Source organism: Anolis carolinensis, chromosome 4 (assembly GCF_035594765.1).
Source record: "Anolis carolinensis isolate JA03-04 chromosome 4, rAnoCar3.1.pri, whole genome shotgun sequence".
In the NCBI taxonomy this organism is placed as follows: Eukaryota; Metazoa; Chordata; class Lepidosauria; order Squamata; family Dactyloidae; genus Anolis; species Anolis carolinensis.
The window spans coordinates 194,635,216-194,663,170 of NC_085844.1; the positions used below are offsets into that span (position 1 = coordinate 194,635,216).

Below are 27,955 nucleotides of genomic sequence, written 5' to 3' on the forward strand. Positions count from 1 at the left end.
TAAACAGTGAGTGATATTTATGACTTGCAATAGAATGGAGTGATGTTGATTATCTGCCTGGCCTAACAGTGGTCATTTAGTGTAGACGTAGGTCAGTACTGGTTCCCATATGAATGACCGTTTTTAATATACTGATTCAGATCACCTGTCATCCACAAAGCCCTTTTTCTGGAAGCGCCTCAAGTTAACATCTGGTTGTAGTCCTGCTAACAGAGTACGGTTCTTTAGTTGGAACGGAATTCTGAATATTTTTTGCTTTTCATAGTCCACATGTTGCCTATTCTTTCTTGGCTACTGGTGTGAATATTACAACAAATATAATTGATTAAAGCTTAATTTGCAGACTCATGTTAGTCTGTTAACTGCTGCTAAATCATTCAAAGCTTTTTATGTAAAGTGTAAGCTCTTTTGTCTGGGGCAATAGGTGTTGGAAATCGATATGTAAATATTAGTACTGACTACATTGTTAGTTAGAGGTTGTTGACAAAAAAGCTGCCTATAAACGATTTAATAGATTAATAAACAACCATGTACCTGTTGTGGTATTCAACTTTCATATACCATACATTAGTCCACCCTCACTAAACACAGCTGTTAGTGCTTCTTTCCTGAACATGGTTAAATTGCAGCCTGGAGGCAGTGAAAAGCAGTTGCATGGTCAATTCTGCACATATTTACTCAACATTATCAACATAGCAAATCAGTGGCATGAAATCATCATTATTCTGTACCCATCACTGTGGTATCTAAATATGATTGTCTCTTCTATTTTATAAGAGATTTATAGTGCATTGCTTTCCCAATGCAGAAAAGGTAAGTCTGATGGATTTTGTTGTTGAATGAGAATTCTCCATGAACAGCATGTATCAAATACACTGTTCAAGTCTTGTAAACGTTTAAACTTGTAAGGTGTTGTGGCTTCATTCATTGAAACAACCCATCTGTAATGCAGTCTATCTCTTTTCCTACTGCCTTCCATTATACCAGATATTATTGTCTTTTCCATTGTTGTCTCCTAATATGTCCAAAGTGCAATAGCTTCACTTTAGTCAGTTTGGTTTCCTTTGAGACTTGATTTACTTTAGAACCCATTTGTTTATTGTTTAGGCAGTCCATAGTATTGGTAACATTGTCCTCGGCACAATGTTTCAAATGGGTTTGATTCTCTTTTCATTGTCCACCTTTCCATACATGCTTCCATAAACAAAAATTACAAAAAAATGTAATGTGGATTATTTTGACTTGGGTATTTAATGATAGATTTTTACCCTTGGATGTCTCACCTAGTTGCTTCATAATGTCTTTGCTAAGTCTTGATTTCTTGGCTCCAGTCTTACCTTTGGTTCATAACCGAACAAAAACATAGAAAATTGTTACCTGTTCCTATACAATTTAGAGTTAAATATGGTTTAACAAAGTTGTTCTATGTTGCATCTCAATTAAAATACTTCTTGATATTTAGCATGTTTGTTGAACTTCATACCATCATGTTTTTCACATTTAAAACAATCTTATAAGAAGGATCAGTGTTATTATCATTATTCCCATATTACTGGTGGTGAAGTTGAGACTGAAAGAAAGTGACTCTTTTAAGGCCATCTAGGGAATCCACGGCAAAAGTGTCAAACTAGGTGTTAAAGCTGTCAGTGTTAGACATGAGCCTGGGAACTAGGAGTTGAGCAAAGGGTCAAAGACAGGTGTCAAAGCTGGACATGAGAGTCAAGGAATGGAGAGAAAAACTCCAGGTCCAGAAAGACCTTGCATGTGTGCACCTCAGTTTGCCTTTCAACCTATGGTGACCCCATGCATTTTATAGGGTTTTCTTAAGCAACAAATACTTAGAGGTAGTCTTGCCAGTATTTAGCTCAGACTTGTAACCACTATGCTATGTAATTCCTATGCAAATGGGAAAGAAGACCAGTCTTGTGAGGAAGAGATCCATCTGTGTTTTATGTTAACTGTCAAGGAGACAAGCTGCTTAAAATTTTGCTGAAGATTATGATGTCATTTAAAGGAGCTGCAACAAAACCATGCAAGCTTTTTGATCCAGGCATCAAAGGACCTTGCGGGTTGCTTTCAAAAGCATCTGAAACACTAATGCCAAGTAGAGGCAGCTAACCCAAATGATTTACCAAAATAAAAGATAGAAGGAACAACATCTCACACGACTCGTCTTTTCTTGTCATTTCTTGTGTTGACTTGGTTTTGCCATTTCTTTCTTGGTGTTTGTTTTCTATTGCTTGGAATAAAGTTTCAGAAAAGGTAAAAAAAACAGCCAAGAAATAAGATCTTGTTTTCGCCACTATTTTTTGCTATCTGCAGCTGTCACAGGACTCTGTTTTGATTTGTTGTCTCTCTTTGTCGCAATCCATGCTCCCCTCCTCAAAAAAAGCCCAGTTTATTGTGTAGCTTTCTTCTTTTTGAGTTCCCTCATAATATTGATGCACCTGGCTACTGATACAATTCGAAGCAGTTTGAATTGATTGATCCCTGATTTCCTGCATTCCAGTTCCATATCCAGCCCATACTGTTTGATAATCAGAGAGTTCCCTTTCTTTCATTTTTATATTTAACTTTCTCAGTAACCATTGAAAAGTCTCTTTTGTTTTGTGCTAAGAATGCCGACACAGTCATTTTTTACCCCTTCAGCCTTTATAGAAGGATTGAAGGTCCTTTGCTTATGCTGGCCAATAGGTGTCTGTTTGAAGTCTCTTTGACTTTACTATTTGGTTCACCTTGACTCTCAAGATTGTACAACTCCTATCTCTGCTTGCTGGGGATATCTTTTTTCTTGGTAACACAGAGCTTAGGTAGGAGAGGGCTTTGGTATGTTCAGCAACTCGCTTCTTCTTCCAGCAACTGCACATTTGATCCAGTCAGTCAGATGGTGTGGCTGCTTCAGAGGATAGACCCACTGCATCATATATACATTGGACTCATATCTACTATCTGGCTATACAGATGAAGTGAGGCACGTCCTTGCCATAGTCCATTTTTGTCCTTCTATCGTGTCAATTATTACTTAGTTACCTAGTTAGATATCAATATATCGTAATAATAATAAATAATAATAAAACTTTATTTATATACCGCCTTATCTCCCGGATGGGACTCAGGGCGGTTTACAGTCATAAAAGCAACACAAACATTACATAACAACATAATAACACATTATTAAACAAAGTAAAAAATACAATTATAACAATAAATAACACTTACATGACCAGATCAAGGGGACGGGAACCATAATAATTAATAAATTAAAGGTGTCATGACTCTATATCTACTTCAAAAGAAAAAGCAAGGAAGAAACTGGCAGCAAGATATTACATGAGGGATCTGTTCCAGGACCTGAATATGATTTTTTTCATAATATAGAACTCTATTTTTCTTACCTGAAATTAACAAGGTCTTGGACTTCCAGTTGAAGCATACTATCGAATTGCTCTGAAAGATGTAGAAAATGTAGAGATATTTCTGTCTGGTCTCCATGCAAAGCCAAAATTGCAATAAAGCTGTAATCAATAAAGTGGTGCCCTTTCCATCCCAAGAAATTGTGTACTGTCTCTTTTGTTCCTTTCCTTTCTGTGGTGGGGTGGGGGAAGATGACAATGGCTCACATCATCATTAGGGGCGCAAAAACACAAAAACCTCAGGTTTTGGCGGTGGCCAGGTGAGCATTTGCACAATTAAAACTTATGCACCATTTGTGTCCATACCTTGGGAAGTCAAATTTGGCCATGGTAATTCACGTTCTTGTTACATCCCAAATAGACTACTGCAGCACACTCTATGTGGGTTTGCCTTTGAAGACTGTTCAGAAGCTTCAAGTGGTCCAATGGGCAGCAGCCAGGTTCCTCACTGGAGCGGCGTACAGGGAACATATAGCTCCCTGTTGCGTCAGCTCCACTAGCTGCCAGTCTGCTACTGAGCACAATTCAAAGGGCTGGCTTTAGCCTATTAAGCCCTAAATGGTTCCAGCCCAGCTTACCTGTTCGAACTTATCTCCCTCTATGAGCCATCACGAAGATTAAGATCTTCGGGGGAGGCCCTGCTCTCAGTTCCACCTCTTTCACAGGTGTGGTTGGTGGGGACGAGAGACAGGGCCTTCTTAGTGGTGGCCCCTCAGCTGTGCAACTCCCTCCCAAGGGATATACAATCATCTCCTTCCCTTCTAGTCTACAGAAAGAAAGTTAAAACGTGGCTATGGGACCAAGCTTTTGGAGAATAACGGCAGTGCAATAAATGAACGTAGAAGCTGTGCAATGACAATTGGAATGGCCCTAGATTACAATTTTGGATTATGTGATTTGATGTAACTATATTTAGATGTTTTAATTCTCTTGTTTTTAATGTAGAATCTTACCAATTGTATGTTATTTTAAGGCATTGAATTGTTGCCAATATGTGAGCTGCTTTGAGTCCCTCTTGGGGTTGAGAAGGGTGGGGTACAAATATGGTAAACAAATAAGTAAATAAATGTTATCTAGTAGGCATATTCCCATAATCAGCATTCCTCTTGAGAATATATTTTGCACTTTCAGTGAATTTATGTAATAGGATAACTTGTGGCTTTTGAATTATTTTGTATATTTATTAAGTATTATTTATTTATTATTATTTATTTTATTTTTATCTCACCTTTTTCCTGACATAGGAACTCTAGGTGGCTAATAATAAATATTAAACAATGGAAATGCACTAAAATATAAATATAAAAAATTTAAAACAATTAAACCAGTTCTGTCATTAAAACCATTAAACATCAAGATATAAAAATGCATTTAAACCCCATAAGAATCCCCAGATTCCAGTCACACCACAAATAATTAGCTTATGGAATTATACACTCCGTGTAGTGCTTCATCATATCATATAGACATTTTTAGGCTAGAAACATTGTTTTTCATAGAAATTGCATTAGTCTTATACTTACCATACTTATAAGTCACATGGTACTTGTAATACATGAACATAGTAGTTGTGGTATGTTTTAGAGGTGAAGGACATCAACCTACACAATATATTTAATATGTACATTTATATTTCATTTGTTGAAGAAATTTGCACTTCTCACGCAGATCATTTATATATTAGGTGATGTTTGAGTATTTGCAGTATATTTCATTAAACATTCCTAGTTAAAACAGTTATTTCAGAGAGTATTTTCAACTCTGTTTGCACAAAGACTATTTATAACTCTCTCTGACTGGTGTCATTTCAATCAAGGTACTGTAAACTCAAACATGGTCTATAGGTGGCAAACAGCAGTGTCTGTATCATTGGCACAGTTGTGGGCTGACCAGTCCCGAGCTGCTGTAGATTAACACCATTTATAGTTTTTATAGACATTTGTTTATCTGTTTCACATCCAATTGAAAAACACTCTACCAAAACAAAATTGTTTTGGGAGCTCCAAATTTCCCATCCTTTCTTCCCCTGTAGAACTTGAGGCTCTACCCTTAGACATTCATTTGGATAGTGAAGTTTTTGGCTTCAGGATCCAAAAAAATATGTTCTGCTCCTACATAAATCAGTATTTTATGTAAAGTTCAACATGGCTCCACCTTACTTATTCTCCCGACTTTACTCATTTTTAGTCTCTGAACAATCTGAGTTACTTGTCCATTTGTTGCAACGGGCTGACTTCTAACATCTATATTATATTAAGTGTTCATATGTGAAGTCTAATGCTCACTTGGACAGTTTTCTGGTCTTTTCTCCTTTATAATTATTGAGCTTTGTATACAATTAATAACTTCTTCTTAGTTCTTTGCATTGGATTTTGATGCTGTTATTCTTTTATTAGATTAAGTTAAACCCTTGTGCCAGCAGGACTGCTGATCAACGGCTTGGTAGTTCGAGGGAGAGCGGGTGAGCTCCCTCTGTCAGCTCCAGCTCCCCATGCAGGGACATGAGAGAAGCCTCCCACAAGAATGGTAAAAAATCAAACATCCGGGTGTCCCCTGGCCAATGTCCTTGCAGACAGCCAGTTCTCTCACACCAGAAATGCCTTGCAGTTTCTCAAGTCGCTCCTGACACAAAAAAACAAAAATAATAAAAATTTAAAAAAATATTTATACCCCGCCACCATCTCCCCGCGGGGACTGGGGATGGCTTACAATGAGAATATGACAACAACATAATATACAATACACACGATCCACTAAAATGAGATTTAAAAACAATGCAATACAAGATAAAAACAACATAATAGTTACTTTAAAAACCGGAACATCAAATTGTTTTGCACAGCAGAGAGTGACTAATACATCATTCCACCAGGTCCAAGAATAGAATCAAAATGAGTAAAGAAGGAATAAGGGAACAATTTCACTTAAAATGCTATAGCATGTAGAGTGAGGAGCAAGATAATTTATTTATTTATTTATTTACAGTATTTATATTCCACCCTTCTCACCCCGAAGGGGACTCAGGGCGGCTCACATTACACATATAAGGCAAACATTCAGTGCCTTAACATAGAACAAAGACAAGACAAACACGGGGCTCTGAGCTGGCCTCGAACTCATGACCTCTTGGTCAGAGTGATTTGTTGCAGCTGGTTGCTCAACAGCCTGTGCCACAGCCCGGCCATTAAGATAAAGTGCAATTAAGGTTGTAAACATAAAGTAGATACCAAGTCAGATGGCCTATTTATTCAAACGCGCTCCGGAACATCCATGTCTTCAGTTGACGGCGAAAGACAGAGCTAACCTGATCCCCCTGGGGAGAGAGTTCCAAAGCTGGGGGGCCACCACCGAGAAGGCTCTCTCCCTCGTCCCCACCAGCCGCCCCTGAGACAGGGACAGGAGCGAGAGAAGAGCCTCATCAGATGATCTTAAGGCCCGTGTAGGTTCATAGGGGAGGAGGCGATCGCGGAGATAGGCAGGTCCTGAACCATTTAAGGCTTTATAGGTGATAACCTGCACCTTGAATTTTGGCCCAGAAACTTATTGGTAGCCAGTGGAGCGGCTTAAGTAGGGGAGTGGACCGCTCCCTATAGCTTGCTCCCATTATTAACCTGGCCACTAATCTTTGTACCAACTGTAGTTTCCGTACCAACTGTAGTTTCCGAAAAACCCAATCTCATGAAACATTTCTGCCATTGAGTCTCCCTTGGTGAAAAAAGCAGTATATAAATGAAATAAGTAAATAAATTTCCATTTTTCTCAGTTTTTCTTTTCTTCTCGAATCTCTTAGGGCTCAGTTTGTTGACTCCGTCTTTGTTTCTTCTTTCTTTTGGCCCGAAGAGCCATTGATGGTATCTTAAGCTCTGCTTTTCAGGTTTCTTCAAGTTTTCCTCCGTTCTTTTTTTCTTAATATTTTCATTGGTCTCACAGCTATTTCTTTGTACTTACCAGTTCATTATCTCAAACCCAATCTGCAGAAGATAGTTGTTTTTACCTCCTCTGCACTTTCACTTCTCTCTTCTCTTTCTTATCCCAGAATTGACTTTGTCTCCACATTAGGACCTTAGGCATGATCTTGAATAAGTCACTCACAATGCCGTTCTTGCTAAATTTTCCAATGTTTTTCTTTGTAGCAGTTCTGTTGTTTGCCCTTTCCTATAGACAGATTCTGCTATAATCCTTATTCGGATTTTAGATTCATGCCTTGCTGACAACTGTTGATGATCAATGTCTGGCTTGCTGGTCTCCCTGTCTCTCAGCAAAAGTCTTCCCTCAATTTTTCTTTCTTTGGATTTAAGTAATACTATCCCCTTGCCTTCTTTAAATGGCTTCCTTTGCTGGTCCATATTAAGTTTAAACTTCTCATAACCTTTAGTTCTCTTCATGATCTTTTCTCATCTATTCTGGTCTCTTTCTCTGTTCTCCTTCCACGTCCTGCCATTTATCAATTAGTAATCCTCTTACTGAAATTTTACACACCCTTACGTTATTTCCTGCATCTTTCTTGTGGCCTCATGTGCATAACATTCCTTCTTTTTTGATATTCAAGTATTCTACTTTGTCCTGCTTTAATTTTTTTAAGTATATTATTTTCTCATGTTTCTTTTGGGAGGGGGTCTATAGGTTTCTTAACTTGCTTTTCATTATTGTTTAATTACTGAATATTTGTTTTTTTCTCAGTCTCTTTTTATCCTCTTTTAGTCTCAGGCTCAATGAGGGCAACGTTTCTCCCTCTCCCTCACATTGCATTTTTTCTGCTTTTGTCTCATGTGTTTTGGACTGAAAGCCTGTAGGCATGGCAGATCCATAAATCAAGGCACATGGCAAACTGTAACTTTCTGAGGATATGATAGATTCAGTCACTTTATGCAGGCAAGCCTGATTTTGTTCAACTTGCCTCTTCCCTGAAACTGAGGAATCAAAGAGAGAAACAGGGGATGAGAAACAGAAGCTGGCTGTAGTCTCAGTCAGGGGTGGTTAAGGAGCTAGGCTAGATGGCATTCATGCCCAATTTCTACCCATTCCCCTTGGGCAGTTTTTTTTTCCTTTGGCAAAAAGTACCAAATACAGAACTTGCGGTAGTTTATTTTGCAATCAAGCACATTTCAGCAAGGCGTGGAAAATTGTGTTTCATACTATTGTTCGCAGAATCCTCAGGCCTGTATAGGCAGGAGTATTCTAGGAATGATCAAATTCTCAAAATAAATGTTTCTAAATATTACATAGTGCCAGATGCAGTGACTGTACCTGCTCCATAGCTACAACAGAAGCTATAATTTCAGTCAGTCCTGTAGAAGAGCCTCAGTATGAAACCTTTGCTGACAAATGCAGAGGTCTGGTAGGCTACTTCTGAGCTGGGGATTCCTCATTATTGCTGTTGTCAACAAGAGAGACATAACACCAGGAGAACACAGCTTCCATACAAAGATGTGTGCCAATCTGCACCCATGTCAACAGAAACATGAGTACTTTATATAAGTAGAACTTTGAGGAAAGCACATTGCATACTTAACAAACTACCGTGACTCATGACAGAGTGAGAAGAGCAGATGATTGTTATTTTCAAGATCCTTTACAGGTTCTCTGCATTGGGACTTCAGAGATAAGCACCCACCAAGAAGCACTCACTTTTCTCCTGAGTCTGTAGCTGGAAGGACAAGATACCCAACATAGGTAAGGCGAGAAAGTGTTCTGGGAGGGGAAGGCTGTACCACAAAATATGAGTTTTGAACATCTTCCATAATTCCCAAGCACCCCAAGGTATGCAGCGCACCTAAGCAACATATTCACAACGTATCATCCTGTAATATAGAGAAACTGTGCACTGCTTAATAGTTCTTCTTTGAATAAACGCCATTAGCATTGGGGTTTTCCACACCAATTTTCCTTTCCTTCTTGATGTTACTTCTTGTGGTCTAGCCTCGCCGAGGATCATGATTTCCATAGATGTGGACCAGGAGTTTCTGAGAAATGTAATGGCTGGACATCAATGAACTTAGTTCAGAAACAGCTTTTTAAAATCCCAGCCTGTCTGGTGGCAAACATACTATGATCTCATAGAAACAATATCCTGCCCCAGAATGATTAATAGAGGGAAAATATCTAGTATTATAAACTAGATTTGATGAACCGTATTTGTTGCAAGCAATGTCAGTTTTCTGTTTTACTGTATCAGTGAAAAACATGGGTTTTGAGGCCCCTCTCCTCCCATAGAACCCATGACATTTCCTGAAAAGGATATTGATTTTTTTTCTCCCACTGGGATTCTTTTTGACCTCAAACCCAAGTAAGTAGTGGGAAAGTAGTGGGGAGTACAGACAGCTTATGGGTGAACATTCGGTTCCAGTTATTGCTGATGCTGATCAAACTTTTCCCCTTTGCAGGATCAGAGACAGAGTACTTGGGAACCAAGTGACAATTGATGAAGACAAGCGTTCTAGTACAATTTCTTGTACTAAACAGGATCACAACAACTGTGTTGACTCCCTCAACATGTTGCTCCCAGGTAGGTACACCATCCCTTTGAGTGCTGGGGATCTGGCTGAGGCATAACAAATGGGCAGAGTGCCAGGGTTTGACAAGCCTGATCGCTTACTAATTTTACATGCATCCCATCCCATGCCTTGGTGGTTATAGCAACTTCAGTAAGTCCTCATATCTGCTGGGGATATGAAACTGCAGATATGGATTCTATGGTTAAGGGGGATCTTATGGAACATGTTATATATCACTCTGTATTCCTCTTGTATCTCTGCAGGCAACTCAGCAGCATTCCAGCAGTTAAAATATTGAGGATATTCCAAGTGCTATGCAAGATCTGCATCACAAGATCTACAACAGTGATCGGCAGGAAACCAGCTCTCCTTATGTAGGGTTGTAACCTTGTTGTTGTCACAGGGTTCCTGTGTCATTGAATGGTGCTTGCAAGACATTTGTTTAGCAGATGCAATGAAGGATACAATTTAATCTTTCATTCCTCTGAATGTCACACTGCTTTCAAGGTCACAGAATGCCTTCCAAAACAAAAATTCTTTCCCTTGTCATATTACAGAAACATACTCCCGTTTGCTTCTTGGACCTGATAAAAAAGTGCCTAAATGTAACCCTACCTGGTAGGTGTGTGGGGAAGTGCTAAATGAAGCAAGAAGAGAGGAAGTGGATTAGTGGTAACTAAGTATGTATAATTGTTAACTATGATGTCCAGCCACATTTTTTAGCCTTTTGATATTGTCCTATTTTTTTTTTTACTTTATAAATACTTAATTTGTCACCCACATTTACCAGTCTCATGTATTCCTTATGTATTTATGCACAGCCATCGTAAGATTTATCTGTTTCGAATTATTAGCTAATTGATACAAATTCCCTAAAGGCATTTCTGATCCTGAAAACTATGCAGAGTAGGCCTGTTGAGTTTTTGGATGGGGATAGCCAATGAACACCAGGTACTGTTGGCTATGTTTAAGAAGAGGAAACTGGCAAAAACGCATTTGACTATTCCTTGGCTAAGAAATGTGAAATTCATGGGGTTGCTTGAAGGCATATACACACATAGAAATTTCTACCTCCTCATCACTGTCCCTTTCTGGATCCAGATATACCCTTATTTAAGCAGTTTTTCCAAGAGTCTGCCTAAAGTTTAGACAATTCCTATTTAGCAGGAAGTTGTATTTACTGCTCAGCTTTGCGATGATGGAGGTAGACAATAGCTTGCAGTCATTGCTTATACATTGTATGAATGTGGTTTTTGAAACAAGTTCTCTGGAATTCAACAATGGAATCTTTAATCTATAAACTCATTTGGGAAGAAGCTTCTTCCATTTCGTCATCCTCTCAGCCTGTCATGTTAGTAAATTTATATTATACATAAAATTATATTTATAGTAAATTTATTCATTGCTCTGTCTTCAGAGATTAGACCTCACAGTTTCCCAGATGGGACAGGACCCTTTTTACTTTTTGAGCACTGTGTTGTATGAGACCTGATAGAGAAAATGTAGGATAACAAAACAGTTAACATGAATCACTAAAAGCAGTTCTGTTTTGGCAGTGACCAACATGCCGTCACTGAGTGATCTTCTTTTCTGGGATGTAAGTTCTGAGGCAACTTAAGAAAAGGGCAAAATACTACTACTTATAAAAGTAAATCCACAGGGTGTACAAAAGTAAGCCAAACAAATAAAGGACATTATTGAAAACTGCGTTTTTCTTCTTTTCTTACAATGCGTCCAAAACCTGAAATACAAAGCTCCGCAGCTGAATTGAGGAAATTTGATCATAATGCATAGATTTCGTGTGAAACAGATCTTAGTCGATGAACATCTCTTCATGTCTGCTAAGTGTGTTTTATTCTCCAAAAGGTGGACTTTGGGGGCCCTACCTCACCCATATGCAATTCCAACAGGACCCTTCAGTGCTTTTTGTAACTGATCCAAGATGTGCTCTGAAATCTGATAGACTTTCAGATATGTTTTGACATTATGCTGACACATAATGTGAGCTTGAGACTACACTCTGGCAGGCTTCTAATTCCCTCTACACTGTGAAGCGGCATGAAAAAAAATAGGGGTTCCAATGTGGTCTTTCCCAGAGGAGGCAAATCAGCAGCTGCTCTCTGGATACTTGTGATAAAGGTTTTCCCTTGACATTAAGTCTAGTCATGTCCAACTCTAGAGGTTGGTGCTCATCTCTGTTTCTAAGCCAAAGAGCCAGCATTGTCCGTAGACACCTCCAAGGTCATGTGGCTGGCATGACTGCATGGAGCACTGTTGCCTTCCCGCCGGAGGGGTGCCTATTGATCAACTCACATTTGCATGTTTTTGAACTGCTAGGTTGGCAGAAGCTGGTGCTAACAGCGGGAATTCACCCCACTCCCAGAATTCGAACTGCCGACCGACCTTTCAGTCAGCAAGTTCAGCAGATTAGTGGTTTAATTCACTGCACCGCCGGGGGCTCAATTAACTCTCTTACTGGAAACAAAATGTGTGCGATTATAATAGCTGTATGTGTTTGCTTTTGTCTGCCTGTATATTTTGTCAAATATGTGAAATATGCTCAGTGTTCTGTTCATTACCAGCTTTAATAGCTGGGACTGAAGGTGATATTTCCTTGTCTTCCACAATAAGCTAAGCTATGGTATCATCAGCTTTCCATTTGATAGTAGTCCAGGAGGGAGAAAGGAGACATTCAGGAGATTGTCGACTGTCACAATACTGTAACAACAAACCGTAAAGTAATATAGTTTAGGAACATGAGAGAAGGAAAAAATATTGGGAAGAACAAACAAGATGGGGCAAAGAAGCAGCTATCATATCCGTGGAATCCTGTTAGTGATTTAGTGTACCCTGGAGCTATGAGTATCTTGTCTACTCCAAATCTTGCACACGGTGGTATCCCTTTGCATAGCGCTTTTCTCTAGCTATATAATAGTTATTGGATGGTGCTACAGCACAGATCCAGCCCACCTTACACATTCATGCATATTTCAGTTCACAAAACCTCTGATAAAGAAGCTCCTGAGACTGTGACTTGGAACCTAGGCCTTCATTAAACATACAAGCAAGGTAATGTGTTGCTCATTCTTCCTCAGATGCCACCACTGGCTTGAGCTTGAAGGAGCTGGAGGTGGTGACAGCCGACAGGTAGCTCTGGCTTGGGGTGGTCCATGAGGTCATGAAGAGTCGGAAGTGACTGAATGAATAAACAACAACAAAAGACATAGAGATTAAAACATGTTAACATAATGCATAGCAATAAAATGTAAATTTAAAATTAATAGTTTACAATTCAATAGTTAATTAATAATGAATGTTAATGAGTGTATTTCATATTATGTAATTTAATCTTTTGTGAGTAAATAATATTCAAAAACAAAAAACAGAAAAGGCATCTCTTGAGCATATAGCTAACCTGAAATGTGGTCCTTGTCTCCACATAGTTGCTTATTGTTGGTGTAAACATTCAGCTTCTATATCCCAGCTATGCATGTGGTGCTACAGGAGAGTAGCTAACGAGTGATCGATCCTGTTAAAGGGGCTTCTTTTGTTAACCGTTCTTTGTTGGTGGAGGGAATGGAAACACAGAACTGTGCCTTCTCCTGCTAGGAGAGGTACTAGTCTGCCAAAAATAATAGTCAGATTTGGAATGAAAGGGAACAAGGTTGCTACTGACATCCTTAGCAATCAGTGTGGGCTCTGAAATATCAGTGTTTTTTAAAAAAAAAAAAATAACCTTTTGGGCCATGTCATTGTGTGGAATAAAAAAGTAAGGCAGTTTGTTCAGCTGCTGTGTCTTCTGCTGTAGGTTATGAGTATAGGGAAACATTACATTGACATGCTTCACCTCAGATGAATGAATGTATTTGGTGGTGAAAGATGGGGAAATGGTAGTGGGATTGAAAAAGAATGGATAGAAAAGGAGGTTAAAGAGAGAGAGATACAGTGCATCCTTCTTTTGGGAATAATGTGCTTTGCAGTCTACTTCTGGAACGTATCAAGTTAGGAAATGTTGGTGTACTATATGAGGAATGGGTATGCCACTAATATGCGATTTATAAGATACAGGAAAGACTCTTGGCCCAGTTAGCAGCAAATATTGGCAAACCAGTTACTGCCTGAGTTGTGTAATTTTAGTAATCCTACCATTTCTATCACTAGCCTTTGTGCTGTTTCAGAGAAAGCAGCACAATCACCATTTATAAGTGTATAGTGATGACATTTGCCCACTAAAGGGATATACCATGTTTTCGTGAAAATAAGACAGTGTCTTATCTATTTTCTTCCCCCAAAGACACGCTAGGTCTTATTTTCAGGGGATGTCTTATTTTGCTCCCTCCTCCTCCACTGAGGAAGGAGTGTGTTGCGTGAAGGAGAAGGAGGGAAAAGTGCTCACCTTTCCTTCCTTGTCCTTCCCTTCCTGGGTGGAGGAGCAAGAAGGAGCCATTGCTGCTCGCCTTTCCCTCCTTGTCCTTCGCCTTCCTCGGCAGAGGAGGAAGAGGAAGCCGCTGCCACCAAGGAAGGCAAAGGACAAGGAGGAAAAAGCACTCGCCTTTCCCTCCTTCTTCGCTCTGCACGTGCCTTCCTTCGCAGCAGTGGCGGCAGCTCCCTCCTCCCTAGATTTTACTTTCAGGGGATGTCTTATATTTGGCAATTCCCCCAAACCTCTAGTAGCACTTATTTCAGGGGATTTCTTATTTTTGGGGAAACACGATGACTTTGATTAACTTTGATTAAACAGTTCATTAATTAATTTTGCCTCCTTCCAGCCACAATCCAATATTTGGCCCCTGCACTTTATCACTATTCTCTACCCTATAGATATAGTGTTCTAATGGACAGTGCCCTTCTAACCCTAACTATCATCTGGCTCTTGCATTTTTCCCACCTGCCCTGTCTTTATAACTACAGCTTTATTGAACAAGCCCCTGATCGCCCGAGTTTAGTATTTGATTGCTATGTCAGTCTATGGGTTGATTGATGTTGTTATTTTATGTTGTTGTTATGCTGTTTTATGATGCTGTTTTATAAATTTTACTGCACTATGTTTTATTCTCTGTTTGATCGGGCTTTTCCCCATGTAAGCCACCCTTGAGTCCCTTTGGGGAGATGGTGGTGGGATACAAAAATAAAGTTGTTGTTGTTGTTATATTATGTTATGTTATAGTGTACTAGATATTATTTTTAGCTGTCAGGTCAGTTTTTTATCTTGTGACTTTTCATCTCATGTACAGATCTACATGTACAGGTATATTTATGCATGCAAACATACAAACATCCTCCTTTTCTACCATCCAATTCAGGAATAGTAGATCTTAATGAGACACTCTCATTGGAGTTCAATATGTCCACATTTATGAGTTGTTAGGGAGCTCGACTTTCTTGTGTTTGTGACATAGGTATCAACTTTCCACTCTCTTATTTGGGATGTACAAAATCTTATGTTACAAGATAGTGGTTAATCTTTAGGATCCATGAGACTTTATGTTGTTTTGCACTACAGACAAACATAGTCACTACTTTGGAAAGTGTGTTTGATGAGCTTCACTCCCAAATAACTGTGCCTAACTCTGTAGCCTGAGATACTTAAGCTTGGGTTCAACATTCGATGGTAAGCTTGAGTTACTCACTAAAGTTGTTTCACCCATTCAATCCTTAACATCTGACTTGTGTAACAAGAATGACAAAGCAAATCCCTTGGCTCCTAACGTGCTTCAGCCCTCCTAGGTCATGATGCAGGAGGTCTGGCACTCTTGGCTTTAGTTGTGTATGGTGGGTGGCCAACGTGGAACGATGGCTAGGGATGCAGTCTCCTTTGTGCTAGAGGAAAGCACAGGCAATCCAGGAGCGTGAGTCAGCAGTACCCTGTTTTATGTGTTGTCGAAGGCTTTCATGGCCGGGATCACAGGGTTGTTGTATGTCTTTCGGGCTGTGTGGCCATGTTCCAGAAGCATTCTCTCCTGACGTTTCGCCCACATCTATGGCAGGCATCCTCAGAGGTTGTGAGGTATGGATAAACTAAGTAAGGAAAGGAAAGAATATATATCTGTGTCCAAGGTGTGGCAAGAGTCCTTTGTCACTGGGAGCCAGCATTAATGTTTCAGTTAATCACCCTAATTAGCATTGGAGATGTTTTGTCCCTTGCCTGGGGGCATCCTTTGTTCAGTCAAGCCTTCATTGTGTTGGTTCCCATCTACTGTTTTGATTTTGGAGTTTTGTAATACTGGTAGCCAGATTTTGTTCATTTTCATGGTTTCTTCCTTTCTGTTAAAGTTGTCCACATGCTTGTGGATTTCAATGGCTTCTCTGTGTAGTCTGACATGATAGTTGTTGGAATGGTCCAGCATTTTTGTGTTCTCAAATAGTATCCTGTATCCAGGCTGGTTCATCAAATGCTCTGCTATGGCTGATTTCTCTGGTTGAATTAGTCTGCAGTGCCTTTCATGTTCTTTGACTCTTGTTTGGGCGCTGCGTTTGGTGGTCCCTATGTAGACTTGTCCACAGCTGCATGGTATCCGGTAGACTCCTGCAGAAGAGAGAGGATCCCTCTTGTCCTTCGCTGACCGTAGCATTTGTTGGATTTTCTTCGTGGGTCTGTAGATAGTTTGTAGGTTGTGCTTCTTCATCAGCTTCCCTATGCGGTCAGTAGTTCCCTTGATGTATGGTAAGAACACCTTTCCTCTGGGTGGATCTTTGTCTTGACTCTCATGGCTTGTTCTTGCCCTTGCAGCTCTTCTGATGTCTGTGGTGGAGTATCCATTGGCCTGTAGAGCCCAGTTTAGGTGGTTGAGTTCACCTTGGAGGAGGTGAGGTTCGCAGATTCTTTGTGCACGGTCTGTCAGGGCTTTGATTGTGCTCCTTTTTTGACTTGGGTGATGGTTGGAGTTTTTATGAAGGTATCTATCTGTATGTGTAGGTTTTCTGTAAACTGTGTGGCCCAATTGTTGATTGGGTTTGCGGATGACCAGAACATCTAGAAATGGCAGTACCCTGTTTTGTTTGCAGCTTGGATGGGCCAGACATCCAAGTGTCTGTAGCTAATGCTGCCTCTGGCAGATTTACAGCACAGAGAAAGCCTGAGAGATGCTTGACCACTCCCAGCGAAATAGCTCTTGGGGCTTGGGTTAGCTGCCAGCAGCATCATTTGAGAGCAGAGCCAGAAATGTGGATGCGGAAGGATATTTGGATATTGGGTTCCTGATAGGAGGAATGGAGAGGATTGGCTAATAGGGATGATTGTGGGACTATAACTGAAGAGGTTCTGCTGTTCAGATGGGGGTAGAGAAGAAATGGAGTGGTGGCAGTGAAGTAAAGTGATACATATGTAGGCCTTAGTGTAGACAGCCCTGAACAAAATATAATAGTTTTGCCTGCTGAATATTTTATCTTTTTTTAAAGTTAAAATACTTACATCCTGTTCTATATTAGGATTTCAGGATGAAATACAGATAATATTAATTTAAAACAATTTAAATTTGAAAAAAGATAATTTAAACAGCCTAAACAGACTGCAGAAGCATTGATTAAAAGTCATATTTTGATCTGTTGCCAGAAAAAAGCCAGCATCAGTGTAATTTGGATTTCCACAACTAGGGCCCCACTAGAAAGCACTTTTCCACATCCTCACATTGAATTGCTATGACTGGTGTCATACAAAGAAAGACCACAGTCTTCCAGCAGTATTTGTAGGGAAAGGTACAGAGGTTGTAAGCCTTCAGATACAGAGGTTGCAAGCTCCTTAAGACATGAAATTACACCTCAAACATCTTGTATTTACATGAAAGTGCCTTGAGTTACATTTCTGGATTTTATTTTAAAATGGCACCATAGTTTTCATGAAATACTCTAATCAGCATTCTAGCTACTGCATTTGGCACTAGCTTTAGCTTCCACATTATCTTCAAGGATAGTTTCATATGGAGGAAATTGCAGTAATCTATCCAAGCAATTGCCAGCACTTAAATATTGTGCCTGTTCAGGAAACACTCTTGTTGGTAAGCCAATTGAATCTTTCCCCAGGCTTTTGACCAGGGAATTCAACTGGACCTTTATTGATAGAGATGGGTCTAAGGATACCAACAAAGTTGTGCATGTGCACTCAGGGAGAGTGTGATCCCTATGCAGGGTAGATTATGTACGGTATTAGATTTTCAGATCAGCCACTAAGCTATACCTTCTTTCCTCATTTTAGTGTCTTATGGGTATCTTTTATGTTGTTTCTTTCTCTTTTAGAAGGAATGAACTGCATGAACAAGAACCATGGTTGTGCTCACATCTGCCGGGAGACCCCAAAAGGTGGCATTGCCTGTGAATGCCGACCTGGCTTTGAGCTCACAAAGAATCAACGTGATTGCAAACGTAAGTAGCCATCAGGGCATCCTGTTCTGAGAGCATAAACCTTTTAGTTTTCTCCTTTTTCTCATTTCCAGTGCCTGAACAGCTTGGATGCCATATCTCTGGCACTGACTTTATGATTATACTATTTGGTAGCTGCCACTTACTGTTTGACTTTTTTGTGTCCCTTCCAGTGACCTGCAACTATGGTAATGGAGGATGCCAGCACACTTGTGATGATACAGACCAAGGGCCAAAGTGTGGTTGCCATGTGAAGTTTGTACTACACTCTGATGGGAAGACATGCATAGGTAGGTGAGCGTTTAGTGGAAGACTTGGTTGAAAATATTTTTATCTGTGGGAGTATGCACATGGGTGTGTGCCATTTCTTGATGTGGAATAGGAAGTGGTATTTTAAAAACTTTTCCTCTATGTAGCAGGAGCATTTATAAATTTTGGGAAATAGTATTTTGTCATCTGAGTGTAATCAATCCCAATTGCTGCTTGTAGTCAATATAAAAATATCTTATTGCCTCTAGCCCTACAAAATCCACTGTACAGAGATGATGGAGGAAAAATTAAAAAGTCAAAAGTGCTTCTGATTTTGGAAATTAAACAGAGTCAGTCCTGGTTAGTACTTGAATGGGATACCACCAGTAAGTGCCATCGTTTTGTAGGCCAAATTTGAGAGGAAGGAACTGGTAAAACTACCTCTTAAGTATTCCTTGCCTAAGAAAACCTTATGAAATGTATGGGTTACCATAAGTTAACAGGTGACTTGAAGACAAACACACATATGATTTTTTTTAAAACCCATACAGTTGCAACTAATAATGAAAAGGCAAATTTCTACTTTCATTCACCATTTGAATTGAAAACTAAATGCACAAAACTTTAGGAAGTTATTTGTTGTTTTCCAAGAGCCATATAGAAAGAGAGGTTTTCAGTGGTATTTTCCCACAGTAACATGTTATTTAGCATAAAAAACTTCACATGACCAAAGGTGTGTATCAGGTAAGTTAGAGGAAACCTGTTGCATCTATATACCAGTTCTGGAACATTTTGTTATGCAAAGGTTGGGGGTCATTTCTGATTGAGGAATTACGCATGAGATTCCATGGTTTCTTCCAACAAGTTGTTCCATTCAATTTAGTAAGGAGTTCTTTTTCATAAGGTCTTCTAGTTGCTGATCACTCATGCAAAAATGATTGCATTAAAAAAACAGACTTGGAGAGCCAGATAGGTTTTTGATAATATCTACAAAGCAGAATGTTTCTAATACAGATGCATATATACTTCAGAAAACCGTCTGGGTTGGCTCTAGATTTAGAGGGAACATGGACAAGATGCTCCCAGAACAGAGTTTGGCTAATTTCCTTTTTTTGATTCCAACTCCCAGAATCTTTTGGCTAGCATAGCATGTATGGCTCAGGGAATCTGGGAAATATACTTCAAAAAGTAATATATCCAAGCTTTGTCTCAGAGAAGTGTAACTCCTTTGCCATGAGTATTCAATTGTTCTCCCCATCAGTGTTGCTGACTCCAATTTGCTTGCCCTGTCCCTCTGGACTAAGCTTACAGTACTGCACAGAAGATGAGATCATGTTGAGGAGAAAAAGGATAAATAACAGGCTGCTGTACTATGAAAAGAACCAGGATTTTACAGCTTTAGGGATTGGAAGTGTCTCTCTCATTCCTCCCCCCAAGATATGGTCTCTAGGAGTTTCTGTGATGACCCATGAGTACCTTATTCTTTTGGCTCTTTCAATGCCATTTGCTTCCCCAATTCCTCTGACTATTTCCTTTCTTTCTTTTGAATAGTTTTAGACAGCTGGCATAGTTTCTTTGTGAGGAGAGGGAAATATATGATTTTCTAATAGCCATGTGCAAAGAAATCCATCCAAAAGCACATATTTCATTGCATATACAGTTGGCCTTCCATGTTCATGGGTTTGAACTTTTGCCAATTTGATGATCTGTGGATTTAATTAATATGGTCTTTTTAGGAATCCACTGGACATTAACCATAAAGTTGCGCTGAAGGACCTAGAGATTCATCGAGTGAACACCTTTAGGGATCTTGAGTCCCTCAATCACAACTCTGTGGTCAGTCTCAGTGGAAGTTGATTATGAAGTCCACCGAAGGACCCAGAGAGGTATTCTCTCAGATTAAAAGAAGAGAAAAAAAAATCATAATTTTCTCCCTTTCATGAGGGTTCTGTGCCTCTAAATGTGGAGGGCTGGCAGTACTTGCCTTGTCTAGTTGCATTAGGAAGATATCAGTGCGGTACGTGTGTAATATAATGTAGGAGCTTTGTGCACAGTAGCGTCTTCTGGAATCAAAATCCCTTCATATCACCTCAAGCCTTATTTGTTGGGTAACAAATAAATGCATTGGTGTTGTTGTTGTTATATCGTATCATATCATACATCATAGGCTATCACTCGTGGCCAAGTATGATTGTCTATATTATATTCCTTTGTCAGCTACATTAGCGTGGAGTTGGCATAATGTAGAGGAGATACTCGTACACCCCCCACCTTTTAGCCCAGCCAGAACAAACCAACATGATTTAACAGCAGAGCTCTGCTCCTTTTGGACCCCAGTTCTGATTGCTCTGTAAATTACAAAGGGAGAAACAGACTTCATGTTATGTGAGAGAAGAACCAATGCAAGCATGTATAGTCATTTCTGTAATCTCTCAATCATGTACTTGAACATTAATATACGTATGTGTGTAAAGGTATTCTTTTAACATGTATTATATTTTATATGAATATATCATATGATTTTAGTATAAATATTTTGGATCCATGATGGCACAGTGGGTTAAACCCTTGTGAACTGCTGACCTGAAGGTTGGGTTGCTAACCTGAAGGTTGCGGGTTTGAATCCGTGAGACGGGGACATTAGAGAAGTCTCCCAGTAACATATCCAGACGTCCCCCGGGCAAGTCTCCATAGACGGCCAATTCTCTTACACCAGAAGTGATTTGCAGTATCTCAAGTCGCTCCTGACATGAAAAAAATGCTTCTGACATGATTAAAAATATATATAAATGTTTAACTGAACATATGAATGTTTATATAAATGCAAAGATATCCTTGAAAATTTACCATATTCCTGTCTGTTTATCTCTTTTTAATTTACTAACTTCACATGCCTTGCACAATATTGGTTATATTTTCTGTTTTGCTCTTCCTCAAGCATATGCATTCTGTTGTTCTTATTCTCAACGGCAGAATTACAGAATTGTCATGTCATAAATGAAAGAATCTGATGCCTCCAAAAGGATGGCTGCTACCTTGGCTTGCCTTTACTATCTTATGATTTCCCGGGATGGGTTAGTGGTCAATTTTAGAACACATCAAGCTGGTCCAATTAGCTGCTTGGCATCATTTGCCCAGAGTGGATGTAAACCTAGTCTGTCTTATTGGTCTCTGTTTTGGAATAATAATATATTATGGTGGGAAAGCAGACAGAGTGGCAGGTGTTTATGAACTTTGACAATTGATTAATTCAAAAACTCTAACATAGAACATAATCAAGCCATATATTATTTTAAATATATATTTCATTTTTAAAAAGGAAATGGAATTCAAAACAGCTCAGACTTGAATGCATCAACTGAGTTTTTCTCTGGGTATTTTACACCCATTTTTCATATGTCAGTATCTCATTGGAAACTAGAAGTTGTCAAATCCATCTAGACCCCCGGCTTTATTGTGTGGAAGCCCTCTTTGATTTAATATTTCATGTAATAAGGCTCTCATTCCAAATGTTCCTTCCATTCTTCTTATTATCATAAATGTAATCTAAAAATATATCCTCAGCTGAGGCAATAAGTATCTTTACAATCAAATCATCCACTTTTTGCTGTTATTTTTATGCTATGTATGGAGGAGAACTGTGGTCCAGAAGCACTGGCGCCTGGATTCTAAGCAAATAAACTTGGAAATAATTCTCACTTATTTGAGTTGACCTTCCAAGTATTGCGCTTAAGAGCACAGCCTAAAAGCGTAATACTGAATATGAGCCAAGCCTCATCTTTAGTTTTGCCCATCTGGAATAATGATTAGCTTTTTTCTTTCCCCAAGAAGAATGCTCAATTGTAATTCTTTCATCTCCTTTTGTATGCCTTGTCTTTGAGCCACCTCTTCCTTTCTTGCCATGTAACATTGTGCCAGATCTTTATTTTATGCAAAGGGTCAAAGGGAAACTACACCCAACCCTCCACATTCACTGAAAGTGAAAACACACATTTAAAAAATGGCTATTATTTTAACCCGAGAAAACCCCTCTCTAGCAATTTTGAGGTCCACCAGTACTGTGGTTAACATCCACTGGAAGAGGACCATAGATTGCACTGGAAGACCTAGGGATTCCTATAGAAAACATTTTAAATCAAAATCTGTGAATAATTAAATTAGTAAAAGCCAAACCCACAAATGTGGAGAGCTGGCTGTAATGTAGATCTCTTCAAATGGAAGCTCCTGCTACTCTGGATATGGAATCTTCTTGGCTTTCTGTAAACATATTATGGGCCTATTTCTATTTGTCAGAAGACGCTATTGCATTTTTGCTGTACCTCTGACTGCTTTTCACAAGGTGAGGCTAACCTTGACAATGCATTTATTTAGAAGAGGTACTCCTTTACATGATGAAACATGTCTGTTTGTCATTGTACATGATGGCTTGTAGCCATGTACCTTGTAGTTAGCATGATTAATTTTGCGACTGGTCATTGGAAAGGAAACACAGATTTAATCTGCAATCTGCTGAAAACTTTTTCAGAAAGACCTATTGTGGAAGGGAAAACATATTAATCGTGGGGAATGTGCTTATCCCCAATTGTGTGTTTTGACCCTTCAGCTCTTTTCAAACGATTACTTTATTTGATATCAGATTGATCGAGATAATTTTTCTAGCAAAAAGGAACAATTTCTTATGTCAATCAAATTTCCCATTTTGAAATTCGTGTTTCCTGAATAGTCTACATTTTAAGTGGTGACTCGAATGATTAAAACATTTTGGGTTGCAGATACTGTTTTCAGTAATAGGATTTTTTAAATAGTCTAGTAGTAACATATTCTAAACTTTTGACCATGCAGCCCTCATTCTCATTGCCCTATAGAAATATGTCTAGGAGTGTTTTGGGTTGACTGGTTGTTTTTTTAGCAGCTCAGGCTTTCTCTGGTCACATTCAAATTTATTAGGCAATATCAATAATTTAAAGTGAAGGTTGTGAGCCTGGCTACACTTACTGGAACAAGGGGGACTAAACTTGTGGGAAAACACTGTACGCATTCAATTGTAGCTACAGATGTCTTTGAATTTTGTTCAGTTCCCATCAGATGCAAACTGACCTGATCTGTCTCCTCCAGGCTAATGGAAATGATTTGAATGCACTTGTGCTTCCTATTTTAGCACTTCTTTAAATTTATTAATACAACTTGTGGCTTTATATCATATCAAAATACATGTAAAATATTTATTTTATAATAAATTATATGTGTGTGTGCTTTGTAATAAAATGTCCATAAAATGCATGCATTTTTGAACAGAATTTTACACAGAGAGGGAGGGAGGAAAGAATAGAATGGAATTATGAATTAACATGTAAAACCTAAAAATAGATTGATTTTGTGCATTTTAGTTGAAACAAGTGTCCAGAATTTTCCAAAACTCAGTGATAGTTGTTACTGAGTTAAATATTACATTTTGCAATTGGTAGGGATAAGATATATCCTGTATGAGTGTTATAGTATATTCAGAAATAAAATTAAAAACATTGTACAACTCGGAGAATTGGAAGGTATCATTTATTGCGTCATTTTATAATGCTGAACTAGTGTATAGAAATTGATATGAGAGGGACATGCATGAGTCCAAGACTTGCAGCTCCTCCTTCAGATAGTGGGAATCTATGATTTTCTATTATGTCTGAGTAGGACCAGAAATAGATATTTTTGCAGATGACAGATTTATTTCTGTTTTCTAACTTTGCTGCTAGTAGTATGATACACAAGACAGGTAGTATGATACACAAGACAGGGCAGGAGAGATGCCCTTCAAAGGATATCCAGTGCAAGAAAGAATAAATAAGGAGTGCTTGCCTAGGGCAGACTTGGTTGTTCATTGAAATCTCTTCCTAGTCTAGTCTTTTAAAAATCCCAGTTTCAAGGCAGAAAATAACCAAGTACTATTTCAGGGGCTTGGTTTTGTTTACACACTTATTTTGGAACCGATAACGAGAGGTAGCACATCAAATAATCCATTGATGAGGCAGGAAATACATCCCCTGGGATGCCTCTCACCCATCCTGCCCACACTGCAAATGTGAAGCCGGTCTTGGAGAAGACATAGCCTGACCTCCATTTGTCCTTGCCAGGTATGTGAACAGGAAGGAGAGCAGTGAAGGCTGAAGCATCCCATTCATATGTACTACAGGGTACTCTCTACTCAGCCGCTCTGCTTGGAAAACACTGCAGGATTGTGCAGCCAAGCGTTATTACCAGCCATCTAATCCCATCCTCCCAGTGAGGGAAACCCAAGGGACAGATTTATAGCTAGGCGAAAGGGCAAGATACCTGCTTGGATATTTATAACTGCTCTTTTTTGTTTTATGACTGGGTCTTAGCAAACAGCCATCCCCACCCCCTTCTCATCATTCATTTCCGCTGAGATATTTCATCATTTCACAGGGAATAAAGTTTCCAGCAAGGCAAATGCAAACCCACTCCCTTGGCCTAGCACTTTGAAATTGAATGCGGTGTGTTTGAAGAGCTGCTCCAAACAGGTCGCCTAATACAGGTCCCTTCAGATCACACCATGGCAGGAAGTGCAATCAGCTTGCTTGAATGACAGTTTCATTAAGCTATGGGCAGTGTTTTTCATTTCCCTTGTCCTGCTTTTTAATGCTGTTTAATGTAGATAATGAGTAACATCCCTTTTATGGAGTTGAATGAGTTCTGATGAAGGTTGCCTTGTCCTCAGGATCAAAGGCTGGAGAAGAGAGGGCAGTTAACTTTTAAGTATCAGACTTTTAAGTATACATCACACACACACACACACACATATACATATACACATGTACACATGCAAACTAACTCTCTCTCTCTCTGTCTCTCTCTAGACACACACACACACACACACACACACACATATATATATACACATACATACATACATACATACATACACATGCTCATACAGATATATACAGAGAGACACACACATACATATATCTGTATACTTAGTAAATAAGATGGTTTTCACTGTCTTTGCAGTGTCTTCACAAAAAAAGGAAGGGCAATTAAATGAACATACGTCTGTACTGCATAGATTTGTTGTGATACTTTATAAATGCAGAATGTTGTGTCTTATGTGGAATTCAGCATTCTGAGAATGACTAAATCTTCTTTAAACATAAATATAAACGCAACTTTCTAGACTTCATGGCTGCAGAGGCAACCCTGAAATTTGTTTACACAAGGACTAATTAATTCTTAGAAGGTTGGACAGCCACAGCTTCCAGTCCCAGAGCAGAGACTAACTGGGCATTGTCATTACCCTACCTGGAGCCTGGTTAGTATATTTAAAGGGATTATGCCTTGCATTTAGCTGTGCTAGTCATCCACATTATATTCAGGCCACTTCCACTCAGAATATGTGAGTGTGTGTCATAGTTAGAAGATAGAAGTTCTCAGCTGCAGTCCTGGTGGCCTTCTGCTTCAACTAAAAATAGAGGTGGCAGGAAGGATTTCTGCAAAAATGCCAGAGTGACTCTTAATCAAAGTGGACAAGTCTGCTAAATGGGCTAAATTATTTTCATATGTTATGTACTAGTGATAAACACCCTTCCATCTATTTTTTCCATGTCCAACAGCAGTAGATTAATGCAAATATATGAAAATTTTCTTTATTTCCATGATTCATTTGAAACCCAACCACTTATACTGTGAGTGAACAGCATTGAAATAGTTGCTTAAGAAGCCTTGTAATGCCTTAAAATATTGGTGACCTAAAACACAGATTATTTACCAGGCTATAAAGATGGATTTTGTGGTATACAACATTTTGTATGCTACTAGGATTAATAGTGCAGCAGATGTTGAGATAGGACCTTGGTTGTGATAGGGCTCCAGGTAATGAGGTATCTAGGAGGTTCCCTCTACACTTCTCTAGAAGGCATTGTTTTACTGCTTTCTGAAGGAAACTCTATTATATTTCCCACAAGCAAGAATAGCACTATTTGCAAAGCAAATTTTATAGATTATTCTCAACTACAGAGTATATGTGGAAGATTATTTAATTCTTAGCCTTTTGAGATATGAAGAATTTACCATGTCTATCCATTGGGCACCAAATTGAAACTCATAGCAAAAGTAGCCTTACATTGTGTTGTCGAAGGCTTTCATGGCCGGAATCACTGGGTTGCTGTGCGTTTTCTGGGCTGTATGGCATTTTCCAGAAGCATTCTCTCCTAAGGAGAACTCATAGCAACCTAGGCTTACATTTCTTAGCTAGCCTGCTTTCCTCAAGGCATTGATTTAGCAATAAATAATGGCAGCCAGGCATGTAGCAAGGGGGGGGGGGCCTTGAGGGGCTTCAGCCCCCCCCCCCCGAGATTCTTAGGGTGGTCTGTGAGAAGGCCTTACTGGTACGTGGCATGGTGGTGTCCTTACTCATATCATGATCTGATCACCATGCTCAATATATCCCATATGCATGGGGGTATTGGGATAACGATACAAAAGGTTTGCTAGAGTAGATCCTCTCTCATTCAGACTCAGCCCTCCCCCCCCCCCAAAAAAAAAATCAAAATCCTGGCTATGGGCCTGATGGCAGCAATCACCATGGCTAGACCCAGGAATCTGTATTGAGTTTCAGAATGGAACTGTGATGGGCTGTGATGTCCTCCCAGAGTCTGTTGTCCTGTTGTCTGTGATGTCCCTGTTGTCCTTGATGTCCTCTGACAGGCATATAAAGATTTCTAGGCCAAATAGAGCCTTGGCCAAACTGAATTTGTCTGACTAGTGCTCTATTTCCTCACCCAGGTTATTGTTGGGCATTTTCCCAACCTTGAAATTTCTTTCTGAGTTTCTTAGGCTGAAACTCAGATGTCTTGTAGGAAATATGAGATCTGTGCAATCAACAGACGTCTCCCTATGAGGTGTCACTATTGCTTCACTAGAAGCATTACTCACTTCATCACAGCAAGAATGCTAATAGACAGCATGGTAGGGGGTTGGACTGGATGGCCCTTCCAACTCTGTCATTCTATGATTTTATGAGCAGAACAGCTGGGAACATTTGGATATGGTGTTGTATCTCAATGAAAAGGGAAACCTTTGCCTTCCTGGGGACTGTTGCTGCTAGAAAAAATATCTTCTCTTTTTTGTTGAGGAAAAAATTGAGAAGTTAAAAACACCCATACACTGGCTCATCAAGTTGAGAGGATGAAAAAGCTGATCTTAAATGAGATTTTTTAGAAACAGATAGAAGCTCATTACCATCAGTGGTTGCTCTTTGCAGCAGACGATGCCAAGAGCTGTGAGTTCAGGAGCATCAGGGAGTGATGTGTTACTGCCCATTGATTCCCTGTCTCATTTCAGGATACATCTGTCTTTTCTCCACACTCTTGCTTGACTCTGGGGTTTGGTTCTCATTAAGTCTCAGAAGCCAGCACTCAGACGCTGTGACTCTCTCTG

The 27,955-nt window shown here is 39.3% G+C and overlaps 1 protein-coding gene across 4 annotated transcripts in view; it reads left to right on the forward strand.

Annotated features, from left to right (window-relative positions):
• scube3 (signal peptide, CUB domain and EGF like domain containing 3) overlaps positions 1-27,955 on the forward strand; it is a 153,611-nt gene that overhangs the window by 66,460 nt on the left and 59,196 nt on the right. For 2 of the 4 annotated variants that reach the window (XM_008109716.3, XM_008109718.3), the window contains exons 5-6: positions 18,143-18,265; positions 18,436-18,552. In XM_008109716.3, the coding sequence (XP_008107923.1) occupies positions 18,143-18,265; positions 18,436-18,552 (240 nt within the window). Of the gene's footprint in view, positions 1-18,139; positions 18,266-18,435; positions 18,553-27,955 lie in introns of all 4 variants that reach the window. The other 2 variants (XM_008109715.3, XM_008109717.3) reach the window with 1 other exon arrangement.